Genomic DNA, 26,204 nt, shown 5'->3' with positions numbered 1-26,204 from the left:
CACGTATAATCAAATACACACACATGTATCTAAGCGATAATCGGCACGTTTTCCCCACGAAAGAGTGCAAAAAGCGTTTCTCGAATAACGAAGTCGTAGTAGGAATTACGAAATTGAGAAGAGTTTGGAAGGCTACTTATAAGAGGTAGGGGTGAGCAACTTTCGAAACTATCCACGTTCGAGCAACTGTCGTATTAATTAAACAAATGAATATAGCTGCCGGGCTTATCGAACATCAAAGACGAGAAATCGGGAGTAGGATGAATGGTAGCCCACTGCTAAGCCGGCTACAGTAGTAATCCAGTGCAACGGCGAGCGGTATCGCGCGGAGAGACATGTCATCCGTCAAAATTCTCGTCCTTTTAGTGGTCGTTCTGTCAGGTAAACGAAGTCACGTGGATCTTTTCGTTAACGTCTACTAAAGTGAACCGAATGTTCTTCTCATTGTATCTACATTTCAATCTATTTGGAATTTATCTTCATTGCGACCTTACCGAATTTTATTCAAACTTTATGATAATCGACTTTAGTTTATAGTCTTTTTTAAGGTTAAGATGAGTCTGCGACTCTTTGGATAATGTACTTTTATATTTAGTTTTCAACAAATTTTGTTTCCTCGTGGTTCTAGCGTTCGCGCATTCACAAAACACACTGTTCAACGATGTGCAATCGGTCATCAAGTCCATGTTCAAGACCACCCGTGATCCCGCTATGTTCAATCTGTACACCAGGTATATAGAACATATAGTGTTTTTGTTTGACGATTTAAAGGAAGTTCAAATGTTATGACTGAAGTTAGCTCAGCGGACATAGTTATCTACGAGGGTATAACTCCTAGCCGTCGAAAGGAAAGAAGTTTGTTCAGTGTTAATATTCTTTAATGCTTGTTATGTCATATACAATGTCAATATGCTTTATTTCTCCTATTTTATTTATTTTGTTAGTTCTTATATAATATCTCTCCACTGTTTCGAACAAACCTATTACAGCGATTTTTTCTTTTTTGATATTTTTTCATTCTTTCGTTAAACATAATACATATTAACTTTTTCACTATAGTTTCCTCAGAATTGAAAGTTTTTTGACATACAGTATGAAGACAGCTTTTGCAGGTACTTAAAATAATTAATTGTGGTTTAACACATATAAGTGGAAATAAAAATGATTGTACATTATAAATATTTGTACGTTTTTAATATATGATTGTTCGATATTTAAGGACGTATACGCTCCCCATAGTTCAAGATTTAATTTTAAGATATTTTGGGAAAGAGAAGAGACGAAGCAAGGGCGAACGTGATACGTTAAAGAAAATCCGCGCTTCTCCTTGGCAACGCTCGGTTCGTGCTGCGAATTTTTCGTCCGTGCAGAGGCGAGCTTTATCGTTCGTCGTTCGTAAACGATGCATCAATTTTTTAACGATACATGCAATCAGCAAGCCGGCAAATTCTATTCTCAGCGCTGACGCTCCACTGACTATCATCGATGCGTGAATATCGTGGACGCGCCTCCTTTTCTTATTCTTTTTGCACTGCTTTGCCTTTTCTTGTTGATCGACTCGATCTAAAACCGGGAAGGAAAATTGAGGCGCCACTCGCGATGGCGGCGCCTCGAGAATTCCTCGTTCCGATTGTCAGAGATGGTTTCATAAAGACCACTCGAATCATTAACTCCATGGCAAACAAAGTGTTTTACTGAAACAAAAATCGTAAATCAACGTAAAAAAGGTATTTTGTCACTATGAATCTGAGATATCTGAGAATCTTTTTTGCTTATTAATAGAATAAATCATTTTATGTATGCTATGGTACGACAAGAATCACAAACATTTCGTTACAGACGGGGAAGAATATCGGAAAAAGATGTAAAAGAATTTCGAAAAACGTATAACATCAGTGGATTTATGTAATATTAAAAGGTTAGGAGAAATTATTAATAAAAGAACATTAAGTCAGAAATATTTGGCATTATTAGCGGTTTCAATTTTCGTAGGATAATTTGTAGAATAATAATAATAAATAGAATAATAATTTGTAGAATGTAATTTTAAAATAATTTAATTCTAAAATAATAAAAGAGCTTTCCTTTTGCAAAGAGAAAATCCGTTTGGCGAGGAGCAGCTGTTTCTAAACAACACCGAGGTTCTTTACGCATCTCACTTCAATGAAAGTCGACCAACGAAATTCATTATTCACGGATTTAGTGACACCGGAAACGAAGCCTGGGTACGAGGTTTGATAGATGGTACGTAAACACGAGCCTTTCTCGATAATTAGCAGACAGACAAGTTTTTGTCTCATAATATCGAATCATAGCTACTCGTGTTATGAATTATAATTTCGATTTAATGAAACTTTGTATTCGTAATAAAGTTAGCGTCGCTTTAAAACGAAGCGAACTAGAGGCCGAGAAAACGAGAATGAAAGAGGAAGAAGGAAAAGCGAATTCTAAGGAATTTCTAGAAATGTCGATGGTGCCGAGCCAGTGAAATTTAATTACAATCAGGGTCAATCCGTTTCGGTAAACACGGAATCGACGTCGTCAGGTTCAAGGGTCAGCACGATAACAAGTTAATTGATCACTTAACAAGTTTTTGCTTTCTCGCGTTAAGTTCCTGACGTAACTGTGAGAAATTTCGATTTAGAACTTTTTCAAAACCTCCTTAACAAATGTGTATTACCTTTTTGCCTTCATTGTCCTTGCACGGTATATTTTGTAGTCAGAAATTGTCGCAAAACAATTTTGTATCCTTCAATTATTCCAGATACGCTTAAATTTCTTCTGCGTTACTTCACAAAATAATTTTATTCAATCATATTAGTCCATCATTATCCCAACCATTGAAACAAAAGAAATCATAACATAAAATAATCATACTCCTGAAAGTATCACAGGCACGTCAACAATTAACTGCTTAATAGGTACTTTGACTTTCACGTGAATTATATTTGCAATAACACTTGCAATTCTGTAATGATTGCTAATATTTGTTTTATTTAAAACATTTGTTAAAGTAATCCTAGATAACATATTTTAATTTGGATTAAATTCTATATATATGGATTATTTATTTATTGAAAATATATTTTATTAAGGTTTTAAAAGGCTTTAAAACCTTGTGAAATATTTTTTACTCCTTTAAGTAAATGCTATCAATTCACAGAGTCTTAGACTCTTTTTTTGCAACACCCTATATGTAGTTGCACGCTTCTTGACATTGAACTTGCGTCAGACTTGATCCAATGTCATGATTTCAACGTTTTGACGATTTTTAATATATCATCTCTAATACCATTGACTCTAGTCGAACAAAATTATATACGATTATGCGTGAATGATTACAGCGTATCTACTTCATGAAGATGTAAATGTGATAGTAGTCGGATGGGGAGTTTTGGCGGCCGACGTTTATCCAGTAGCGGCAAACAACACACGGAAAGTGGGCGAGTTCCTCGGAGATTTTTTAGAATTTTTGAATCGCGAGTCGAATCTTGAGTACAAGGATGTTCACATCAGTGGTCATAGCTTGGGTTCACACGTGGCAGGATACGCTGGAGCTTACTTGGATGGACGTATTGGCAGAATAACAGGTATATTTCATTAGGATGTATTCATTGTTAATCTAGAGTTTGTTAACCCTCTATAACTTCCAAATTAAGTTTAAGAAAGCCATCAAATATTTTCTAAGGAATCGCCATGGTTTTTTTTATAGTTGAAATATAGTTGAAGGTATTTTATAGTTGAAGATTTTTAACATACATGTTTCCTTTTTAATATACATATTTTTAACATGTATATTTATTTTAATATAGCTGCATCGTCATATACAATAAAAATAAATTGCCATATTTTATTGAAAATATTTTTTGTATAGCGAAGTGTTGCTGATGACTTAAAAAGATTGGACAACATTGCTCTATAGCGCCGTTCAATTTAAAAGTTACATATCCACGAATCTATATCTTTTAAATTACATTTTGCTTCATTATTATTGTACTATTGTATTTTATTACTATATCGTTATGTTTATATTAAATAATTTATTTACGATAGTTATTATTTTATATCCTTGAAATCGAAACGAGAAAGTGTAATCAATCATAATTTTTCTTTTTTTTTGCAAACAAACAAAATTTCACAGTTGTAAAGGGTTAAATTTATCACACATTTATGTTATCTCTTTTTATTTTTAATTTGATGTGGTATGATTCGAAGGCCTAGATCCAGCTAGTCCGTTGTTTGAAACAGTCTTCGGAATTGTCGATCCAGAATACAGATTAGATCCAACCGATGCCCAATTCGTGGACGTAATTCATACGAGCGGACCTGCCTTTGGATTTTTGGCTCCACTTGGCCACGCTGATTTTTATCCTAACAATGGGAAGTTTCCACAACCTGGTTGCTCGTTTCTACCAACTACAAGTAAACATCTTTTTTGTTTCATTAAGCTTCCAACAAAATTATTTATGAAACAGTGTATCTGACAAACTTTAATTAGAATTTAACAATCGTCGAATGTTTGTCAGCTTACTGCAGCCATTCGCGAGCTCATCAGTACATGACAGAGAGTATAGGCAGTACGGCTGGTTTTAAAGCAAGAACCTGTGAAAATTGGGAGAAATACATAGAAGGACGTTGCGATTATAATCCGATTGTTCTGATGGGAGAATACGCGTCCACGTCGTAAGACATTTAATTTTTTTGATTTTGTGTCATATAAAAATTGAAGAGCTTATAATAAAAACGGTCCTCGTTTATGCTTGTCTTTTTCGAAAAAATGGAAAAATATTCTAACATCTTTAATTTCTGTTCAATATTATTTGTTTCATTTCTATTCTTTTAAACGAAATATTTATCGTATTACACAATCGTTATAAATGTGTCTGTAATTATATTACAAAGAAACTATATTTAAGTAAATCATAAAGTTGTGGAATGTCGATAAAGATTACTTTGATAAAATTGAATTGAAATGTTTGATTTTCATTTAATGACAAGTCAGGGAATAGATTATTTTCACTGATTTTACCATATATGAAAAGTTAAAAAATTCGATAAGGTTCTTATTATATATCATAATTCGTTTTTGTTATAAGCTCCTCCATTATTATGCATTCAATTATCAAACTTAATTTCGTTTTAATCGTTTCAGGTTGCGAGGAAAATTTTACTTAACAACGAACGACGTACCTCCGTTCGCAATAGAATGAGCGACAATGAACATTTGGAACAACTCTACATGATGATGATCCTGTATTTGCGGCATCAAAATGATCTGTACTAGTCATTTACAAGTTACTTTATTTATGCAGCGTGCGCAATTTTATTCGAATTCTACATTTTCTTTTTTTTTTTTTTTTAATTAATCGGACGAACGAAATCGAAATCGGTGGTGAACCGGTATCGTTTCATGTCGTACAACAAAAGTACAAATTATATTAATTAAAATGACACGTGTTAATGACACTTTCTCTCGTTCGCGTACTTTTGCAGAATGAAATAGAAATAAACGTTGTATTGGTTACTTTGAAATTTGTGTACTTTGTCATTCACATTATAGCAAATATTATTACAATATTCAGAAACAATAGACGGATCATGAAATGAAGGTTTACGAAGAAATATGGAGCTGTTGTATTAATAATACAAGTAGTTGTGATTAATAAATGCAGAAATACAATATTAACGAGATAATAGAATATTCATGAACAATATTAGCGCAAGACCGACCAAACGTTGTACTGAAAACGTTCCTTCGGAAGATAATTCTGTACGATGAATCGAGTGTATTTTTCGTTGCTTTTAATAGTGCAATTAATTGCTATTTTGTGTGCTAATGAAAACAACTTCATCCGTGATTACTTTGCATTCAGAAAAGTGGAAAGAATCGTTGGATTTTCTTGCGACAACATGGAAAGTGCGTAGCGAAAGGTTTTCTATAAAGGTTCTTTTTAATTAAACACACAGGATCTTATCTTTATTTCGTTAAAAACAGATAATTTTAAACTCGCAAAAACCTTCAACAATATGTACACCACGTATATTTCAATATTGAACTCTACGGATGAATCGCGATTAGATATGAAAAAAGTTTTAAGAGCGGAGTACAATTGGTTGGGCGTTTTTTTGGATTCTCGATGCGATCGTAAGAGACATACTAAAGTCCTTGTGGAAGTAAGTAATTTATACTCGGAATTTTTTCTTACTTCCATAAATGTCTGAAATATTAATATCATTATATTACTGTCCTAAATCTATTCTTGATCTTTTCTTTTCCTTTTTAAATATACCTAGTTATTTAAGAATTGTTATACCTAAAAATAATTTACATATTCATAAGAATTCAAAGGTTTAATTGCATTAAATTGTTCTAAGAAAGGGGAATTATTGTACCACTAAAGTCTTAATCTCACATGTATTGAATCATTTTCTATTTTTGTTCTAATCTCGCAAGTATCAAACATTAAAATAAAGTGCATAATATCTATTGCACATAGGCAACTAAATATTCTATGTACGATGAAATGCACAAATGGTTAATTTTGGGTTCGAACCTGAGCCATGTATTGGAAATATTAAACGATGACGCGTTCACTATCTCTACCGATGTTATAATTGCTGTGCCATCAGCGAACAACTATATTTTATACGACGTGTATAATCCTTGCAAAGATCGAGGAGGGTCGATGAATGTAACGCGCTTTGGAACGTGGAGCAATAAAACTGGATTAAACGTTACCTTAAATGAATCGAAATTCGAGAGAAGATCGAATTTGCACGGGATGAAACTCAAAGTTGGGATCGTTGTAAGTTGTGCCAGTTCTTTCTATGATCATTATCCGATTAATATAATTAATGAAATTAGAATTTTATATATGGTATACTTCGACAGATAGAATAGTCATTAAAGTAATCTATAAACTAAGAAATTTACAGATCGGTTTTAAACCAGAAAACATGACTTTTCACGAGATGATGCTACAATATAGCATGAAGTCAAAATATGGGCGATCGAAATTTCTCTACGTATTGTTACAACATTTGTCCGACATCTTCAATTTCACGTAAAAATTATATTGAATTCGATAAATTTATAAATTCTATTATCAGCACAGTTTCCGTTCAACTGTATTAAATATGTGTTCTATGCACTTTAAAGACAACCGCTAAATATTAATCTGTGATTCTTTTCAAACAAAAGAATTTTTATTCATTCGTTGGTTTCTACTTTGCAGTATGGAGATCGTGCAAATAAATGCGCAAAGAAGATTCGATAATTCCGGACCTGTTTTCGCGGCTTTCAAAGAGAAACTCATAGACCTCTCGGCAAGTCCAGTGGCGATGAGGATCGGCAGATTAGATAACGGAGACATAATCGGACCGGTCTGGCCAATACGGTACATTACTACTTGCTTCTTCATACTTCTTCATACCGTTTGCTGTGTCTTGTATCTTATATGTATTCATAATGTTCTCAGAAATAGTATTTCAATGAACATGAATAATTGTCTAAGGTACAAGAATTCCTGTTGTTCTTCTTTCTTTCTTTTTTTTTTTCTGTAATTTGATCGTATCGTAATTTCACTATTCTAATCTTCTCTTCTAAATTCGGATTAATTGTATCTCATTGTCGTAGGTCGTGTTTTATGTTTCGCACGATATCATCGACGAAAATTAAACCAGGACAATTTCTGAAACCCTTGTCTGTGAAAGTATGGTATGTGATACTGGCCATGATAGGAATCGTGACAACAATTCTAGTTATCTTACTAAGATTAGAAGGCGTGCAAACTCCTACAGAGATTTATGGCCTCTCTGTTTTGCTCACAATAGGAGCTTTGTCCCAACAAGGTATATCATGAAAGAATTAATCGAAGTTTTTGGATTTTTTTGACATTTGACGACATTTTTTCATTCAGGCTCTGCGTTCGTTCCAACACGTTGCGCAAGTCGTATAGCATTCCTACAAATCTTGTTCGTCGGTTTATTAATTTTGAATTATTATTCGGCGAGTGTCGTATCGAATCGTTTGAAAAACAGAGGCGAGAAGATGAACGATTCTTTGATTAGTTTGGCAAAGAGCAATATGAAACTTGCGGTGCAGCCTACGTCGTATATTCGCTCCTTTCTTCGGGTAATACCTCTTATGCAGTTACATATTTAAAAACAAAATATTTCGAAATAAAATAAAATAAATAAGATAATCTTTTAATAATTCATTTTCATGAACATAATTTTGGAATAAAATGTAACTCTCCAGGACGAATACAGTTTAATACTACAAATAATATATACGTATAATAGAACAAATTTTTATTGAAAAAGACTTCGTATTTAAACAATTTTCTTCAATATTACAATTTTTATGCCATAGGTGCCAGACAAAGAAGTAAGATATTTTTATGACAATCGGTGGTCGAAAATACCAGAGTCGGATAGATATTTATCACTAGAAGAAGGACTTAATCGCGTGGCGGAGGGTCATTTAGCCTATCACACGATGATCGATTCAGCTTATCCTTACATCGAACAGTCGTTCACTCGCCGAAGTATCTGCGAACTTACGGAGGTTCATCTGTTGCGTGCTGTTCTCGCATTTTATGCCAGGCATCACAGCCCTTTTACTGAACTGATGAAAGTAGGGTACGAAAGTCAATATACATGTAAATGTAGATCGACCTATTGCAGATATTTCGAAACGATTCGAAAGTATCAATCGAGAGAACATGAAATTAATTAGAAAGTCGAGAAGACCAGAGTATTTAAAAATCAATTGAAATTACGTTTTATGCATAATTTCTGTAACAAATGTAAAACTCGAACGAAGATCGAAAGAAACATCTTTTGAAGATACGTATGTTACTTTTTTTAGCTTGATTAAAATTCAAAACGTTGGCATTCAGAAACGCGAATTGAAGCGATGGGCGGCTAGAAAACCATTTTGCCCGATCAACCTACTTATCGCCGAACCTCTATCGATTCACGAAGCTGCACCGATTTTCATGTTCTTGTGTATCTCGCTGGTTCTATCGATTCTCATTTGCATCGTTGAGAATATCGTCTTCTGTCTTTTCCCAGCACGGTAAATTACAAATTTAATTTAAGAGAATTTAATATACGAAAAATATACTATATACATATTAAATTCTCAATTTTTGTACAATAAGTAACATTAATTAATTAGTTAATATTATTCTATCTATGTAGGATGGTATAAAAACTATTCAAAATAATCTTTTTTAGACTTCCAAGTTTCATGATGGAGAAGAAACGCTTGATCGACTGGACTTCGCCTCTGCTATATTTACGAAACGTGAATCAGTCTCTGAGAAACTTTTTTAGTAAATGGAGCCCTTTTCAAAATCCCTAAAGTTTACCCATTGCCGCGATATAATTGCCATAAGCGCGAATTTGCTGATTAGTCGCTAGAACAACTACGAAGGATTCTCTACCAATTATTATAGATAACACATACGGTATTCTATTACATTTAATTATTAGATTTTCTCAAACATATAAAACCTTAATCACGCGTAGTTTCCTCAAAATATTAAAGCAAAATATACATTTAAATATGGCCAGATCTTGAATTAATTATCGATATTGATTACGATATTGTAGCTTGTTTACTATTATCTTCAATCGCGTAATTAATTTTTAAATCCGTTGCCTTTCCTGTTCTCTTCCAATACGATACCATTAATATCTAGCTTGTCGTGAAATTCATATTTTAGGCAGCCTTTGACAGGAAATGAATAAAACACCGCGACACAGATGAATAATAATAATGCAAGTAATAACGCGGTCGATCTGTAACCAGGAATTCGATCAATAGCGAGACTTAGCTTGTTTCCATTGGAACTGTCGCGTTGCGAATGGACGTTCGAATGAATGATTGATTAATCGAGCTGTATGCATTCCTTTTCGTGACTCGAGCAATTTGCCAAATTACACGAAATCGTTCGACAAGCTTGTCTTTCAGCGGAATCCCAAATGATACGTCCTGCATTATTATTATTAATATTATTATCATCATTATAATGTGATGCAAAAGTAATATTATAAAATAACGTAATAGAAAGGCAGGCGATGTCGAACGATTCGATGTGATCAGTGTTGATATTCGAACAGAATTCTTGGTTCGAGAAAAGAATAGCATAATGTATACCGTTTTGTTCGTTTTATTGCAATTCGTTTTAATTTCGAACGCGCAGGATCATGTATTCATCCGAGATTATTTTGTGTATAAAAAAGTACGAAATGTCGTAGGATTTTCTTGTGGCGATATTGTAGGTAAGCAACTCTTTCGTTGATTATATGGAAATATGATATACGTAGCGCATTTGATATTAAAGTGTCATAAAACATCTAAAATACTGAACTGATAAATATATATGAAATAAATTAGTATTATCACTCTCAGTTTCCTTAGAAGCTTATAAACGGCGATTCATATATTGACGAATTATATAAATGGAATTATTTTCCAATACAACGTAATGTAAATGTGAAAATTCTCTCTTTGGAGAAAATGATTGTTCGAAGAAATGTAGTATCTAGGCAAATTCATATAACAGTGCGATATATAGGTGACTTCAATCTTCTGAAAACGCTAAGCACCACTGGCATATTTACGATAATAAGAGAACCCAGCGTGAAAATCGACTTCCGTAGGTTTATGAGAAGCGAAACTTGGACAGTAGGTGTCGTAATCGATTTGCGTTGTCGCAATGAGACCGCCGTACGAATTTTTGCTGAAGTAAGAGAAACTTCGTTTTTCACGATAACAACGATGATCGTTTGACAATGAATATCAATTGATTTTTATTTGAATTCAGAGCTCGAAATATCGAATGTACGATTACTCGTACAATTGGTTAGTGTTAGGCTCGGATTACAATAACAGTATTCCCTTCTTGAACGATACTGCTTATAACATAGTAACTGATGTTGTTCTTGCTATAACGAACAAAAATGGCTATGATCTGTACGATGTTTTTAATCACTGCAAATATCGTGGTGGTGCGTTAAACATTACTGAGCTTGGTACCTGGCATCGTGAGTCTGGATTGAAAGTTTTCTTAACGCAGCCATTAATTAGTAGAAGGGCCAACATGCACGGCATGAGATTAAAAATATCTGGTGTGGTGAGTCCATCAATCGATTCCTGTAGACTTTTACATTTTCTCTTGGATTTTTTTTCAATACCGAACTTGCTTAATTTACCAATGTTCTTTATCAGCTGTAAACGATAGTTTACACATTTTTCGGACGGTTTTTTAAAGAAAATACAATGCACTAAAATTTTTAATTAATCGGAAACAAATACATTTATCGCTTAGTTATTAATATTGAGCGTAGAAGGGCTGTATAAGGGAGCAACATTAACAATTTATCAAACGTTAATTAACGCTAGCTGAAATCAATAATTATGTGTTATCTCGAATTATATTATGCGTAGATTCAATACAGACCAAAAAATATGCGTCTCGAGGATTACATGCAAGACATAAATACGAGATCGTTGGATAGTATGCATAAATTTGTACACGCTATGATTTTGCATACAGGAGATCTTTTTAATTTCAGGTATTATATTCGATACTAATCGTTCGTTGACGCAGCGAATTTTATCTTTTCTTCTTTTTTTTTTTTAGCGTCCATGCCTCGGAAATAATTTATTGGGACCGACACAGCGTGCATGGTTTGATTTTCGAATTCTTACGGTCGAATTACATCGATTTCGCTAGTAATCCAAGAATTATGGTGTCTGAACGATTGGATTACGCTACTCTAATCGGCGCAGCATGGCCAATTAGGTGAGACAATACCCGACATATTAACTAAAGGCGATAAATAAATTATACCCAATATGTATATTTTCTATTAATCGTATCAGATATAGTGAATAGTATGGTAAATGTGTCGTCAATAGCGATATATAAATTACGAAAATCTTATAACTTAAATTACAATTGCAATACAAATTACAATTACAATGTCTACAACCCGAGAAATGTTCGATGATACCTAATAGAAGAATTATATCTCTGGCCAGACCCTGTTTCATGCTGCTATCGACTTCAACGAATAAGATCAAGTTAGAAATCTTTTTGAAACCCTTCACACGGCAAACGTGGTACGTGTTTGCTGTTTTCGGATTATTTTCCGTATTCGTTATGAAGATGATAATGAATCGCGAAGATATTGGCAAGAGAGAAAAATATTCAGGAGCGGTGGTGCTGTCGATAGGAATCGTGTCTCAACAAGGTGCATATGAAAGATATCAATCGGAAGCTAAATTATCAAATACGTGGAAAGATCAAAATCTATTAAAACTATTTGAAATTTCGATAGGTGCAAATTTTTTGCCGAAACGTTTACCAAGCCGTATAGCGTTATTTCAAATAATTATACATAGCTGGATAATGTACAATTATTACTCTGCCAGTATTGTCTCGGCTCGATTGAGCGAACCCCTTGATATGATGGAAGATTCTGTAACTGTTCTTGCTGATAGTAATCTAAAAATTGCTGCGGAAGCCGTACCATATCTAAACTACTTTTTATACGTAAGTTTAATTACTACGTTTAAGTAAAAAATTAATTTGTCACAAATTGAAATTTCGAATTAAATCTGACAATATTTTCTGGCTCTAAAATTCTATGTAATCAAAGAATCCTTTAAAGTGATAGGAAAGATTGTTTAAGGCAAATTAAATCAATATTACGATATCAATGATATTATCAACAGAAACTGAACTGGGAATCGGATTATTTTCGCAAGAAACGCTGGGATCCTCTGCCAGAATCAAAACGATATCTCCCAATAGAAGAGGGTATCAGACAAGTCGGTCAAGGAATTTTAGCGTATCATACAGATCCTAATACAGCTTACCCTTACGTCGAAAGAATGTTCGATTCAAATAAAATCTGCGAATTGACGGAGATTCATTTGTTCAAACAATCGGTGATGGGAATGTACGCCAGTCACAATGGACAGTTCATTGAGATAGCAAAAATTGGGTGAATAATCGTAGCATATATTTCTTTCATTTAATAATTAGATTATGTGTGTGTATGTGCGAATTTTCATGTATTTATCAAGTACTCAATTTATTTCATTTTGCCCCTTTTTGGTTTTAACGTATAAAGCATATTCTTTATATCCTAATATAATTTAATTATGGAAATACGTCAATGTTGCTAAACTGTTAGCTACACAAATACAAAAATACATTCGAATCTCTGCTTGATTTTCATTTTTACTAAATGTTTTGACAACTAAAGAGTTGTCTTCATAAAAATATAAATTTCCATAGACATTCGCCGACTGTTAATGACTATCTTTACTTAATATTTTAAAACTAACTTACTTGTCTTTTCTTTAGGTTGACAAAGATGTTTAATACTGGCCTTCGTAATCGGCAAATCAAACATTGGTCATCGAGGAAGCCACAGTGTCAACCCGACACTTTGTCCACAAGGAGCATCACGATCTACGAAACTGCTCCAGCTTTGATTTTATTGGCATTCGGAATGCTCGTAGCTGGAATCATTTGCATCGTGGAAAATATTATTTACAATCATACGATGAAGTGAGTTATTTCACTTTGTGCACGATCGTAAATATGGAAATAAAAATTTATTTTATACTTCATAGGAGTATGGAGAAAAGTGCACGAAAGAGAAGCGAAGCGAAAGGAAGTTTCAGCAGTAGCAACAGCGGACGTAACTTATTAGATATAAATCCATAATATTCGTTTTTGATTCGATAAAAAAGTAGAATTTCGATTAGTAAGCTATTTCAATTAACTTATAAAATTAAAAAATGAAATAAAAGAACTAGTTATATGATGTATATATTTGTTTGCAAGGGATCAACATTCTTTCTGACATAGAAATTGTAAATTTTGAAATATATGTAAAATTAGTCGATTGACTATTGATCTGATATAGTCATTATCGGATATTACTAGACTACTATGCTATAAAACAGTTCAGAATCACGAGCGGTTTCGTTTTCTAAAGAGCCATCACATCAAACCTGACATGTTTTCTCATGAAAAATAAAAGAACGGAAAGGAAGGACTGCCAGGGACTGTAGCACGAATACTCTACTTGTAGTCGTTCGATTTGCAATCGTGAATAAAGGCTAACAACAGTAGTGTCATGCGCTTTTACAATTTCTTTTATTTACAGTTAATCGTTGCACTGTACGCAAGTAAAATGGATATGATTCGTGATTATTTCGTTTTTAAGAATGTTGGTAGAGTGGCTGGATTTTCCTGCGGAGAGATCGAAAGTAGGTAGTTTTCATTCTGCGAAGCAAGTTTCTCAATTTTTTAAAATAAAATAGTATTTTTAAAAGAGCAAACATTAAATAAAAGATATTTCAAAGGTATCGTTTTAAATATTATTACATTCTCAGATTTTTCTTAATTTAAAATTATTTTTACATTCAGAAAATTGAAATTATCGATTGAAAAATATTTTTTGGTTCAAGAAAATTTCGTGACAATTCATACACATAATTAAACAACAATTTCATTACGTATTATTTCATACACATTCGTATATTTTCGTTCCATTTTTAAAATTACACCGTACATAATAAATATTTACATGCAGATGATTATCAGATCGTTAAACTTCTCAATGATGCTGGGATTGGGGTGTCCATAAATCAATTTGCATCGACAATCGATATATCCCGATTTTTGCACAGTATTTATTGGAATTTAGGTATATTCTTGGACCTACAGTGCTCAATCGCGGACAAAGATGTAATGGAACTTTTCTACGAGGTATTATATTGCTTAAATCATGTTACACTTCTTACATTTGATGATTGATACACAAAAATTACTATTTAGACCTCGACCCATTACATGTTTGATCATTTGCATCAATGGTTGATCGTGGGAGAAAATATGAGCCATACTGTCAACTTATTAAACGACAGTACATTTAGTATCATCACGGATATCGCGATTGCTATACCAAGGGATGATGAGTACATTTTATATGACGTATATAATCATTGTAAATCTTGCGGTGGTTTGTTAAATGTTGCGGAACTTGGTACCTGGTCTAGGAACGACGGATTACAGATTACTCTGCGGTCAAATAAATTTTCCAGAAGATGGAATTATCATAAGATGAAGATCAAGATTGCTGGTCTTGTAAGTTGAAATAAATATATCTAAAAAAATGACATTGCTTAGATAGTAAGATATTAATTTTATAAAGTTAATATAAATTAAACTCTCAAAGAATTAAACTGAAGCAATATAACATTTACATTTAGAAATTCATTGTTTAAAATATTTGTTTAGATCCATTTACCTTAGTGATACTTTTATACATAGGTAACAGTTAAACCTAAGGATCAAGATTTGGTGGAATATCTACGAGAAAAGAATGATATACGCACGGACAATTGGTCTAAGTTTGGATTTGCTATCATGGAACACGTTCGAGATCAATTCAATTTCACGTAATTTTTCAACATTTTCAGATTATATAATGTTATGATTTTATGCAATATTATGGTTTTCTCCGTCTATCACATAACCTATTTTTAGCTTTGAGGTGATAAAACTGGATCATTGGAGGAAAAATGATAGCAGTTTTGGACCATTGATAGCTGGCCTTCACGATGACATCTATCACATGGGATATTTTCCATCGATTTTGACTATCGAAAGACTCAATTATGCAAATGTAATTACGCAAGTTTGGCCCGCAAGGTACTATAGCATACATATATTTTTCAAGTCAAGTTATGAAAATATACATTGAGCATTATAAACATATTTAATTAATAATATTCAGTATATGAAAGTATAAAATAATTCTTTAAATATGTTTTACAGAACCTGCTTTATGTTTCTTACTGTACCTTCGTCAAAAGTGGACATGAACCTAATCTTCAGACCATTCTCACGAAATGTTTGGTACATGATCCTTTTATTAATAATCGTCATAATTTTCGCTATGTGGATAATTTTTAAACTCGAAAAAGATGCTATTTACTCTGATTATGGGTCCACACTTCTCATTATTGCCGCTGCATTAAGTCAACAGGGTCTGTTAATAAAAAATTTGTTATAAATCGTATAACATTGTTCGTATAATAATGTTCATTTATTAAAATGGAATAAAAATGGAACTTATATTTTAATTACAGGATTACCATTTATTAGCAATCAATCTTCTAGTCGTGTTGCTTTTTTTCATACAATGATCTTTGGTCTACTTGTATATAACTATTACTCAGCAGCAATAGTATCCAGCCGGCTGAATGCACCATTAGATAAAATGAACGATTCATTGTATTCATTAGTAAAAAGTAAAATGAGTCTTGCAGCGTTTAAGGATATATATTTCAGTGTTTTATTGCAAGTGAGTTTTAATTTTGCATGCTATCGAAAACAAACTTTTGTTTGTAATTTCGTTTCTATCATACGGATAGTTAAATATTAATTATTCATAACCGGAAAAATGTTTCTAGTCTTCTGCGGAAGATGTTCAATATTTTCAGAAACACTGGGAAACTATACCACAAAAGAAAAGATTTCTTTCGATAGAGGATGGTGTGGAAAAAATGAAGAACTTAAGATTTGCTTATCACGCGGAGCCCGATAACGTTTATCCATTTATAGATCGTAATTTTGATAAAGAAATGATTTGTCAGCTTACCGAAGTACATTTACTTCGTCCTTGTTCGTTAGGTTTATGGTCAACTCAACATAGTCCATTTCAAGAAATAACAAAAATAGGGTAAGAAAACTTCATAAGAATAAGTCCACAAAAGTTACATGTAGTATATATTTTTCTAAACGGTTTAGTAATTATATAATTGTTGTAGTATTCTTAAGATATCCACTTCGGGGATTCGGAAGCGAGAAGTGTCACGTTGGAGTTACAGAAAACCTTATTGCAACAAAGATAAATATCATGTATCTAGTGTAACTATTCATGAAGCGATACCAGTTATACTTGTTTTATGTTTTGGCATCATTTTATCAGCTGTTATTTGTTTCATCGAAAATGTAGTTTTCCGCAAATTAAGCACAAAACAGGAACAAGAAAAAAAATCTGGAAGTCGATTAAAAAAACGTAATCAGAAAAATATTGTACCAAGGATTAAAACTACGGTAAAGACAAAAATATCTATTCGTGTAACTAACAAAAAAAAATTTTTTTCTAATAAATAAAAATTTTCATTAGAAAATAAATGAATTATGTTACTCCTTTACCTTTGGTAGAAGAAGTTATGTGAGTTACAATTTTATAACTTTTTACCCGATGTACAAATTAATTTTATTAAATAAACTATATGGATTACATTACTTAAATGTGAAAATACTATGTGGTATTATTCCGAAGTGCGTACGTTGCAATAAGAAATGTATAATGACTTTTTATTATATGAAACCTCCATAGATTTTACTGATGTGAAATGTATACATGTTGATTAGCAATTTGCTTATTTCTTTTTCTTCGATTTTTTGTCAGTCGGAGCTGCAGCTGTTCCAGTGAGATCTCCTAATTGTTTTTTGAGTTTCAATAATTTTTCTACTTCTGGTTGCCATACAGATCTTTCTTCTTTAGCTTTCAATTGACGTACAAGATCGCCCTAAAAGTAGAAACATCAATTGCACAAAAAAAAGAATAATTGAAAAACTGAACATTTAATAAGTCCATAAATATAATATTTTATTGTACCTGTTTAGCGATGGCCGCTTCCAAACTTGCTACGTCCATTGCAACATCTCCATTTTGTTCAGGTACCGAAACCGTTTCAGGTTTTTTACTTTTCGATTCAGGGGATTTATTTTTTTCATTTATGAGATCAGGCAGCTTTTTTTTCAAAGCTGAAAAAATTTGAATTTGACTGGATGGCCATCCACTTTTATCGAACTTGGCCTTTAGTTTTTTAACTTTATTGTCCTAAAAATAAAGAAATGTATAACATATGTGACTAATGCATTAAATTTAGCAAAATTGCTTAAAAAATTCACTAACCATTTCTGTAATTGCACTATCCAATAATTTTACATCTCCGCTACTGCTACTTGTAGTTTCTTGCTTACCAGCATACTTTCTTCTTAATATTTCTACATCTTTATCCTCTATTTTTTTAAATAGCGGAGATGGTTTACCAATTTTATGTCCCGTGGGAAGTATGCTTGTGATAACGTCAGGTATATAGCCATAGTTATTCTTTTGCAATCCTAACTGGGATCTTAATTCGCGGGCGGTGCATGGCATGAATGGAGCCAAAAGGGCTGATAAAAGACATGCCAAGTTACAGCAAATACCGATGATCGTTCCAGCTCTTTTTCTACAAACAATAGAAAAAAGCACAAAATTACGCTATGTTTAAACTAAAAATAATGACGCCACTTAGTTCTATTAAGCGAGTGTTATTCATAAGTACTGTAACAGACCTGTACAACATAATTTAATATATGAAAGTTGATTAACAGTCACAGTCAATTAACAGGACTTACTTTACAGCATAAAATTAAGTCATGTAACAGCAACATAAATCATGTAATCCTCACTGAACAAGGGTACCTAGGAAATAAAGATATTCTAATCTCTAATATAATAAATTATTTTACATGATATGAATTCCCACTAATTGAAACGAAAGTAATAGAATAAAATGGGGACAGCATGCAACAACATCTAAAGATTTAATGGCTTAAATATACAAAATATTTGTATGAAAACATGTAAAGGCCTACAGTACACTTACGAACGGCATAATCTCATTATGTAATTAAAACGGACATAGCACTTACTTATCATTATCTGTTCCTTTAATTTTCACCCATGGCTCTTGGAATTGCATGTATTGATTTCCATGTTTTGAAATTGCTAAAACGTTTTTCAAACCATCACGTAATTTAGCTTGTTCCAAAGCATGTATATAAGATGATAATTCACGCTGAGCTAATGCCAGTAATATTAAGTCATCTTCCTGAAGTTCTATCGGTGGTATCTTAGAATCAAAGTATTTTTCCGCAAATACTAGAGCCCTATTTATTAAAAGCAGTCTTTGAAAACATTACTAGAAATAAAAATCAGAATTCATACCGTTTACCATAAAAAAACAAATACCTATTAACAAAATTTCCAAAATTGTTTAATAATTCACTATTATTTTTAGTCGCTAAATCCACCCAATTAAAATTCGAATCTTGTGTTTCGGGTCTAATATATGCAAGATAAAATCGCCAAACATCAGCCGGTATACCTGTATCCCTAGCATCAGTTCCAAATACTCCAATACCTCTCGATTTAGAAAACTTTGTATCTTCATAATTGAGGTATTCTAGAACCAGGTTAAATCATTAATAATTAATTGTTTATATAGAAAAGTACTTAACAATACATAATTCTTTTGTCTTTAATATATTAAATGTATACCTGTTGCCATTAAATGCTTCATCAATGTATAACCTTCATTAGCTGCTAATAAATAAGCAGGGAACATAATTGCGTGAAATGGAACATTGTCCTTTGCCATAAATTGGTATAGATCAACTTGTACATCTGTAGGCTTCCACCATTGTTGGTATTCCTTCGTATATCTTTTTGTAATACTGATATAACCAAAAGGAGCGTCGAACCAAACGTAAAATACTTTATTTTCAAAACCTTTTATTGGAACAGGTATTCCCCATTTTAAATCTCTTGTTATACATCGTGGTTTAAGTCCATCACGTAGCCACGGTTTTGCAACCACTTTTGCAACGCTTGACCATCCCTTTTCTACTGTTGAGGACCACTCTTTTAACTTGTTTTCTAACTGCAAAGTAATATTTTCTTCATTGAAATATGATATACTTATAATAAATAATGTCATAGGTATCATAAACAAATTCTTACCTTCGGTAAATCTAAGAAGAATTGTTGCGACTTTTTAACAATAGGTCTATTACTACATACTTTACATCGCGGAGATATAAGATCCGTTGCATTCACCAAATGACCGCATCCATCACACTGATCGCCACGTGCATCTTCATATTTACACCTTGGACAAGTTCCTTCTACAAATCTATCGGCCAAGAACCTATCACAGGACTCGCACAGAAGCTGATCTACAGTTTCACTTAATACATATCCTTCTGATTTAATTTTTAAGAAAAATGATTGTACAATTCTGGAATATAAAATATTATATTAGTTAATAGCTAAATAAATTGTATTTTAAATCAATTAAGCAGCTAATACGAATTTCATCTTACTCTGTTTGTTCTGGTGTAGTAGTACGACCAAAATAGTCAAACCCAATATTAAACCATCGATAAACATCATTATGTATGTCAAAAAATTTATCACAAATATTTTGGGGTGTCGTTTTCTCTTCCAAAGCTTTAGCTTCTGTAGCAGTACCATATTCGTCAGTACCACTAAAAATTTGTATCATTTTTATTATAAATGATTATTTAATTTTTATATTATATCATGTGGAAAAAGGTGGTACATACCTAATAAAAAGGGTATTATAGTTTCTTTGTCTGCAATATCTGTAAAGAAGAAAGTTATTTAAAAATATGTACATTTGTATGATACTGTTATAAGACCTACTTATTATGAAACACACCGGGCAAAAATATCAGCAGAAAGAACACAACCAATAATATTTCCTAAATGAGGAACATTGTTGACATAAGGTAATGCTGATGTTATTAAAATATTTTTTTCTCCTTTTTTTGGCAATCTAAAAATTATGGATAAATTTATATTAATTGCGTAAATATTATTTCCTTTAAGATAAAATCATTTATATGTACATTCAAACGTACACAGGATAAGGAAAGTTTTTTACATCAAGATATGATTTAGAAGACCAATTGCTTGAAATATTTTGTATTTCTTCCTGATTAACTGCTTCCATTTCTTTTTCTTTAGTTGGACTAAGCTGCAACTAATAGTTGATATCAGATGTAGAAAAATATAAAGTATATACATATTAATAGCAAACTTACATCAGCTGGTTTAGAAGGTTTAGGATTTGAACTAGTATTAACAGGAAACCAAGATACAGCTTGAATACTGAAAATTGCTTTTGAGCCCCTTTCAAATTTGTATTCTTCAATGGAATCCTAGAACAATCAAATATACAAATATTATTAACTTTGACACTAACATCAATATAAAATATAAAATTAATGATAAAAGACCTGTATAACTGGCAGCAATTCAATACTGGATATCCAATTTTTAATTGATAAATATTCTTTATTTAATTCATTTCCAATTTCTGTGACCATTACTGTAGACCATAGAGTTACCCAAATACATATATCTGCCAATGATAAGTCATTATTATCCTAAAATAATTTCAATAAAACTTTAATTTTGTAACAATAATTTGACTAATATCACACTAATGCTATTTTATTATGAATTACCTTAATTAAGTACTGTTTGTCTTCTAACGCATTATTAAGTTCTCTTAATAAGGACCATAAACATGACTTTTGTGTGGTTTTGTAAATTCCTGTATTACCATAAAATGCTATAGCTGGCTGTAAAGTGTATGATGTTTATAATATTCTATTAATTTATATTATTATATACATAAACACTCATAATTAATTTATTATTCTTTACCTGTAACCGAGATATTTCCCATTCCAACCATTTATTATTAAGGAGTTTTGACTCTTGAGATGAAGAAGGTACTATGAGCTGCATTGCTGCATTAGTACTAAATAGTACTAACCCAGATGAAAGTTCAATAGAAGGTAAACGGCTCAAAAAGCCAACTATACATAAAATAAGAAGACTCACTTTATATTAACTGATATACTGAAATGACTTAAAAATCACAATAAATCTCTGGTTTAAGTGGTCAATTTAAATTATATTTTTTCATTGAATATATGATTTATAATATCAAAAGCCATTTTCTGGTGTCATGTAATGATTATTGAATGAACAATCATCGAACAACAAAATATACCTACTTTAATAGTAAGATGTTATTCCAAATGGAAATCAAAATATTTTATCACTCTAATTTCAAGGATAGCAAGATAATGATATGGAAACATAAATGATATGATAAATACATATATATTAAACTCTGCTAATTAAAAATTCTAGATTGTTTAAAGAATTTGTAAAAGGTCAATGAATTTTAAAATGATGAAAGCAACCTACAAGTGAAACAAACATATGGTATTTCATCATATGATCAGAAATCGGATTACTTGGGGCGGAAACATTAAATTTCTTACCTTTTGGCTGTACCGTTTTTACGGTAACAGCATGTTGTGCTACTTTAGCTGCAATTACTAACTTTAAAGTATTCGGATTGCCCTCGTTCGTTGAAATATTCATTTTCATTAATAAGTTAATAAATATTCACAATAAATAGATGAAAATATTTTCAGCACACAACCGACACATGTGAGCGACAAGTAAATGCAGTCTGTAAGCAGATACCATGAACAATTTCACAGCACATTGCCAATCTATTCGAAACTAACCTCATTCTACTAACCTCAAAAGTTTAAATACACTTTGTCATTCATATTACTTATTTAACAAAATCCATTAGAATGTTTTTGGTTATGTAGAACGAAATCACACAACGAATAATTGTTCATTCGTTTAATATAATGTAATATAAAATTGAAGATACACTAAATGACAGTTGGTAATACCGAAAGTTGTTATTGCATCTACGAGCATTTTAATTCTAACGTTTAACATTCATTGCAAGAGCTTTTTGCTAATAAAATCTATAAATTTAAGCACAGTGACATTTTTATCTTTAAATATTTTTCTTTCATACAGTACTTAATAAATATTTTCATACATAAGTACATATAGGTACAAATTTAGTGAATAGTGGTGTCCTCTGGCGTGAATTGTATATATTATTAAGGAGAATTTGATTCTGTAGTGAAGTTTAATCAAGTTTAACATTTGAATTCTACAGCAATTTTAATTTATTATTAATATTATTTAATGTCAAATGATATATAGCATAGAATATAAATTTAATTTACATAATATTTCTTATAACAGTTTTTCTTATAAAATTTTATTTTTTCTTGTAAATCGTGCGAAATAAGTTTAGGGGAATACTCTTATTTCTATTTATATCTTGCATTTTTATGTATTTTCAATTATTTAGAATTTAAAAGAAAATGACTATTTTTTTAACTTGTATATTTGTAAGTTGTATATTCTTATCATACTGTGCAGAAAACATTGTACTAATTATTGCTGATGATTTGGATATATTTCTTGATGGCATGGTAAATATGAAAAAAAATAGAAATACAAAATGAATAAACATACGAACTAATTAATTGTTATTTTTAGACACCAATGCAAAGTACACTGGAATTAATTGGGAATAAAGGTGCAACATTTTCAAATTGTGTAAGATGGAAATTTAATTTCTTAATAAATAATTATTAATTAGGACCATGTTTAACATTAAAGTATATTAATAAAATATTTCTTTTAATAATTAGTTCGTCGCTTCACCTATTTGTTGCCCAAATAGAGCATCAATTTTAACTGGAACATATCAACATAATCATTTGGTAATAAATAATTCAATTAGTGGAGGATGTAACAGTATCGAATGGCAAAAACTACAAGAACCAAATACATTTGCAGCGCACTTGAAAAAAGAAATGCTTTATAGAACTTTTTATGGTGGAAAATATTTAAATCAGGTACATATCTACAAAATATTATAAACTGTAATTAGTTGAACATAAAGTGTTTCTAATTTAATTAAAAAAATGTTATGGAGTATGGAGAAAAAATAGTAGGTGGATCTTCTCATGTACCAGAAGGATGGGATTGGTGGGTTGGACTTATTGGAAATTCAAAATATTATAATTATTCCTTATCTATTAATGGGACTGAAAAAAAATTTGGTAGTGAACCAAATGATTATCTTACTGATGTAATTGTAAGTATGGAAAAATCATGTGTACATATGTACATACTTTTATAGTATATTTAAAATTATCTTCTTTCAGAGTGATCTGGCAATAGATTTCATTAAGGCACATAATTCAAATAGTGAACCATTTCTTATGGTTTTAGCACCGCCTGCACCTCATGCACCTTTTATACCAGCAATGAGGCATATTGATAAATATAAAGATGTAATAGCTAAAAGAACACCTAATTTCAATACACAGACTCAAATGGTATAAAATATTTTTCATACAAATTTTGATGTCACTATGTTAAACTGTATTATTTAATAGGACAAGCATTGGCTAGTACAAAGGGGGCCATCTCCACTTCCTGATAATTTATTGCCTAAGTTAGATGAAATCTATAGAAGGAGATGGGAAACATTGCTAGCTGTTGATGAACTTGTAGAGAATGTATATGAAGCTTTAAAAGTGAGAAATCTTTTAAATAATACTTATATTATATTTACATCAGATAATGGATATCATATTGGTAGTATATTTTGCGTTTAAATAAATTTTAACATAAACCAGATATGAATTAAAATGGATTGTACATACTATTTTAGGCCAGTTCAGTATGCCGATAGATAAACGCCAACCATATGAAACAGATATTAAAGTTCCATTATTAATACGAGGTCCTGGAATTACACCATCAAAGATTGTTGCACCTGTCAGCAGTGTTGACTTATTTGCAACAATTTTAGGAATAGCTGGTATACAACGTCCATCTGATGGAATGTCATTTTTAAAAAAGATATTGCCAAAAGATAGAACTCTCTTAATAGAGTATAGAGGAGAAAGATCTAAAGGTATTCCATCCTCAGGTTGTCCAAGTGATTATGATCCAAACCTTACAGTATGTATTAGATATATAAGAACAGTTGTATGCAAAATGTATATGATATAAATTTTATTTTTGCGGAATTTATTATTTTCACAGTTATGTTCCAAAGATATGGCATGTAAATGTCAAGATGCTGCAAATAATACTTTTAGTTGCATACGACGTGTATCTCCAAAATTTAACAATATTTTCTGTATCTTTGAAGACGATAAGGTACTGTTAATAATAAGAATAATAAAGTAACATAAAAATAAAGTAATTATTAATGACATTTGTTGTTTTTTATAGCATTATATTGAAGCATACAATATAACTACAGATAAGTATCAACTAGAAAATATTGGATATACTATGAAGCGTCATCATAGATACAGATTGAGGAAAAGTCTGAAAAGAATGAGTATTTGTAAAAACGAAGATTGTATTGTTACAAATATGGAAAACATATATGTTTAAGTCTCAATGTATTATAGATTTCATTAGTATATCTTATTTGACTATATACATTTTAAATTTATAATATGAGTGTCCGTATAAAGATCTTTTATTATGTAATTAGTGAAATATTTATTAAATCCAATATTCATTTTCTTACGAATTTATTTTATGTTTAATATATCTATAAACGTATGAACCATTAAATATGAACCATTAAAAGTTGGAAATGCCGACGGCCGTCTTACTTCGAATTACTGCATTTATGGAAATCATGAGCGAAGAATACGCCGCGAATCTGGATATAAGAATAACTCGTCTTGCTTCCCGGGAACCTCGGGCAAACTGTTTTCTTAGCAAATATTTTTATTAAAGCCCCGCGGTTCGAATATCTGAATAGCAATCGCGCTATTCGGGGGTGGAGAAAAAGAAAACTGAATGAAGACAGAACGTAGAAATATGCTTTTGCCATATCCATAAATTTAATCTATTAAAACGTTTTGAATCGTTTAAGGATTTATGAAATATTATGATAGTAAAATTATCCTGTAAATTATTAAGATCGACGTCAAAAAATATTCTGTCATTTTTTATATTTTATGCTTTAAAGAATAAAATTTTATAATTTGTTTTCAACAAATATTGGTTAATAAATTTTTAAACTTATACAGACTCTATTCTTCTGACCCTAAACGACGGGGATAACTATAGGGCAAAGTGGCACGATTTGATGCTTTTCAGTGCCAAGCACCGTAAGAGACATCCTTTCATGTTGCATAAAAGAACGTTGGAATGTTTGTACACACGTTAACCACTCTATAGGCTGTTTAATCGTTTGCACAGATGGTAATTTAAGATAATATGATGTCCATACAATTACACAAAAATCAATATAAATTGAAAATACCATTACAATCAATAACTATTTGTATTTC

The 26,204-nt window shown here is 31.5% G+C and overlaps 6 protein-coding genes across 10 annotated transcripts; 5 read left to right on the top strand and 1 right to left on the bottom strand.

Moving 5' to 3' along the window:
* Positions 1-192: 192 nt before the first annotated feature.
* On the top strand, positions 193-5,532 carry LOC117213596 (pancreatic triacylglycerol lipase-like). Its single transcript, XM_033459081.1, has 7 exons — positions 193-381; positions 629-731; positions 2,096-2,244; positions 3,345-3,590; positions 4,216-4,422; positions 4,527-4,683; positions 5,153-5,532. The coding sequence occupies exons 1-7, from the start codon at positions 336-338 to the stop codon at positions 5,208-5,210; spliced, it is 966 nt and encodes a 321-aa protein (XP_033314972.1). The 5' UTR covers positions 193-335; the 3' UTR covers positions 5,211-5,532.
* Positions 5,533-5,747: 215 nt separating this feature from the next.
* Positions 5,748-9,461, top strand: LOC117213598 (ionotropic receptor 75a-like). The gene is made up of 10 exons (XM_033459083.1): positions 5,748-5,917; positions 5,996-6,174; positions 6,498-6,806; positions 6,937-7,064; positions 7,236-7,397; positions 7,637-7,851; positions 7,920-8,134; positions 8,375-8,643; positions 8,873-9,082; positions 9,244-9,461. Exons 1-10 carry the CDS (start codon positions 5,776-5,778, stop codon positions 9,368-9,370), a joined length of 1,956 nt encoding a protein of 651 aa, XP_033314974.1. The 5' UTR covers positions 5,748-5,775; the 3' UTR covers positions 9,371-9,461.
* Positions 9,462-9,622: 161 nt separating this feature from the next.
* Positions 9,623-13,871, top strand: LOC117213597 (ionotropic receptor 75a-like). Its single transcript, XM_033459082.1, has 10 exons — positions 9,623-10,293; positions 10,494-10,759; positions 10,839-11,147; positions 11,462-11,589; positions 11,658-11,819; positions 12,059-12,270; positions 12,358-12,572; positions 12,755-13,026; positions 13,392-13,598; positions 13,664-13,871. Exons 1-10 carry the CDS (start codon positions 10,161-10,163, stop codon positions 13,755-13,757), a joined length of 1,998 nt encoding a protein of 665 aa, XP_033314973.1. The 5' UTR covers positions 9,623-10,160; the 3' UTR covers positions 13,758-13,871.
* Positions 13,872-14,527: 656 nt separating this feature from the next.
* On the top strand, positions 14,528-17,273 carry LOC117213594 (ionotropic receptor 75a-like). Its single transcript, XM_033459078.1, has 8 exons — positions 14,528-14,807; positions 14,877-15,185; positions 15,372-15,499; positions 15,588-15,752; positions 15,879-16,090; positions 16,193-16,407; positions 16,517-16,785; positions 16,874-17,273. The coding sequence occupies exons 1-8, from the start codon at positions 14,790-14,792 to the stop codon at positions 17,220-17,222; spliced, it is 1,665 nt and encodes a 554-aa protein (XP_033314969.1). The 5' UTR covers positions 14,528-14,789; the 3' UTR covers positions 17,223-17,273.
* A 135-nt stretch (positions 17,274-17,408) lies between these two features.
* LOC117213593 (methionine--tRNA ligase, cytoplasmic) lies at positions 17,409-22,737 on the bottom strand. Of its 5 annotated transcripts, XM_033459075.1 has the most exons (17): positions 22,272-22,570; positions 21,999-22,190; positions 21,643-21,797; positions 21,441-21,557; positions 21,210-21,359; positions 21,015-21,131; positions 20,832-20,953; positions 20,630-20,746; positions 20,514-20,552; positions 20,271-20,435; positions 19,909-20,185; positions 19,447-19,828; positions 19,138-19,351; positions 18,819-19,055; positions 18,034-18,352; positions 17,734-17,958; positions 17,409-17,644 (listed from the first exon to the last, which is right to left on the bottom strand). In XM_033459075.1, the coding sequence occupies exons 3-17, from the start codon at positions 21,724-21,726 to the stop codon at positions 17,495-17,497; spliced, it is 2,715 nt and encodes a 904-aa protein (XP_033314966.1). In that variant the 5' UTR covers positions 21,727-21,797; positions 21,999-22,190; positions 22,272-22,570; the 3' UTR covers positions 17,409-17,494. The 5 variants fall into 5 exon arrangements, with proteins under 5 accessions (XP_033314966.1, XP_033314967.1, XP_033314964.1 ...); XM_033459076.1 differs by lacking the exon at positions 21,999-22,190 and having other exon boundaries at positions 22,538-22,737; XM_033459073.1 differs by lacking the exon at positions 21,999-22,190 and having other exon boundaries at positions 22,272-22,687.
* Positions 22,738-22,767: 30 nt separating this feature from the next.
* LOC117213595 (N-acetylglucosamine-6-sulfatase-like) lies at positions 22,768-25,428 on the top strand. Its single transcript, XM_033459079.1, has 9 exons — positions 22,768-23,300; positions 23,368-23,427; positions 23,523-23,729; positions 23,810-23,971; positions 24,042-24,215; positions 24,276-24,477; positions 24,554-24,846; positions 24,931-25,047; positions 25,123-25,428. The coding sequence occupies exons 1-9, from the start codon at positions 23,190-23,192 to the stop codon at positions 25,288-25,290; spliced, it is 1,494 nt and encodes a 497-aa protein (XP_033314970.1). The 5' UTR covers positions 22,768-23,189; the 3' UTR covers positions 25,291-25,428.
* Positions 25,429-26,204: the final 776 nt, after the last annotated feature.

This window comes from Bombus bifarius, unplaced genomic scaffold, assembly GCF_011952205.1.
Source record: "Bombus bifarius isolate JDL3187 unplaced genomic scaffold, Bbif_JDL3187 scf7180000009125, whole genome shotgun sequence".
NCBI classification, from domain to species: Eukaryota; Metazoa; Arthropoda; class Insecta; order Hymenoptera; family Apidae; genus Bombus; species Bombus bifarius.
This window is presented reverse-complemented; position numbering and strand designations above follow the sequence as displayed.

Excerpts from the sequence above, each read along its gene's own strand:
- LOC117213596 (XM_033459081.1), top strand. The coding sequence starts at position 336 with ATGTCATCCGTCAAAATTCTCGTCCTTTTAGTGGTCGTTCTGTCAG. Across the intron at positions 3,591-4,215 it reads ACGTATTGGCAGAATAACAG|GCCTAGATCCAGCTAGTCCG; the intron begins GTATATTTCATT and ends TATGATTCGAAG. Across the intron at positions 4,423-4,526 it reads CTCGTTTCTACCAACTACAA|CTTACTGCAGCCATTCGCGA; the intron begins GTAAACATCTTT and ends AATGTTTGTCAG.
- LOC117213598 (XM_033459083.1), top strand. The coding sequence starts at position 5,776 with ATGAATCGAGTGTATTTTTCGTTGCTTTTAATAGTGCAATTAATTGCT. Across the intron at positions 5,918-5,995 it reads TTCTTGCGACAACATGGAAA|ATAATTTTAAACTCGCAAAA; the intron begins GTGCGTAGCGAA and ends CGTTAAAAACAG. Across the intron at positions 6,807-6,936 it reads AACTCAAAGTTGGGATCGTT|ATCGGTTTTAAACCAGAAAA; the intron begins GTAAGTTGTGCC and ends AGAAATTTACAG.
- LOC117213597 (XM_033459082.1), top strand. The coding sequence starts at position 10,161 with ATGTATACCGTTTTGTTCGTTTTATTGCAATTCGTTTTAATTTCGAAC. Across the intron at positions 10,760-10,838 it reads CCGTACGAATTTTTGCTGAA|AGCTCGAAATATCGAATGTA; the intron begins GTAAGAGAAACT and ends ATTTGAATTCAG. Across the intron at positions 13,027-13,391 it reads ATTGAGATAGCAAAAATTGG|GTTGACAAAGATGTTTAATA; the intron begins GTGAATAATCGT and ends TCTTTTCTTTAG.
- LOC117213594 (XM_033459078.1), top strand. Across the intron at positions 16,091-16,192 it reads CGCTGCATTAAGTCAACAGG|GATTACCATTTATTAGCAAT; the intron begins GTCTGTTAATAA and ends TTTTAATTACAG. Across the intron at positions 16,786-16,873 it reads CAAGAAATAACAAAAATAGG|TATTCTTAAGATATCCACTT; the intron begins GTAAGAAAACTT and ends TAATTGTTGTAG.
- LOC117213593 (XM_033459073.1), bottom strand. The coding sequence starts at position 22,380 with ATGAAAATGAATATTTCAACGAACGAGGGCAATCCGAATACTTTAAAG. Across the intron at positions 21,558-21,642 it reads GGGAAATATCTCGGTTACAG|CCAGCTATAGCATTTTATGG; the intron begins GTAAAGAATAAT and ends TACACTTTACAG. Across the intron at positions 17,959-18,033 it reads ATAGTGCAATTACAGAAATG|GACAATAAAGTTAAAAAACT; the intron begins GTTAGTGAATTT and ends CTTTATTTTTAG.
- LOC117213595 (XM_033459079.1), top strand. The coding sequence starts at position 23,190 with ATGACTATTTTTTTAACTTGTATATTTGTAAGTTGTATATTCTTATCA. Across the intron at positions 24,216-24,275 it reads TCAATACACAGACTCAAATG|GACAAGCATTGGCTAGTACA; the intron begins GTATAAAATATT and ends ATTATTTAATAG. Across the intron at positions 25,048-25,122 it reads GTATCTTTGAAGACGATAAG|CATTATATTGAAGCATACAA; the intron begins GTACTGTTAATA and ends TGTTTTTTATAG.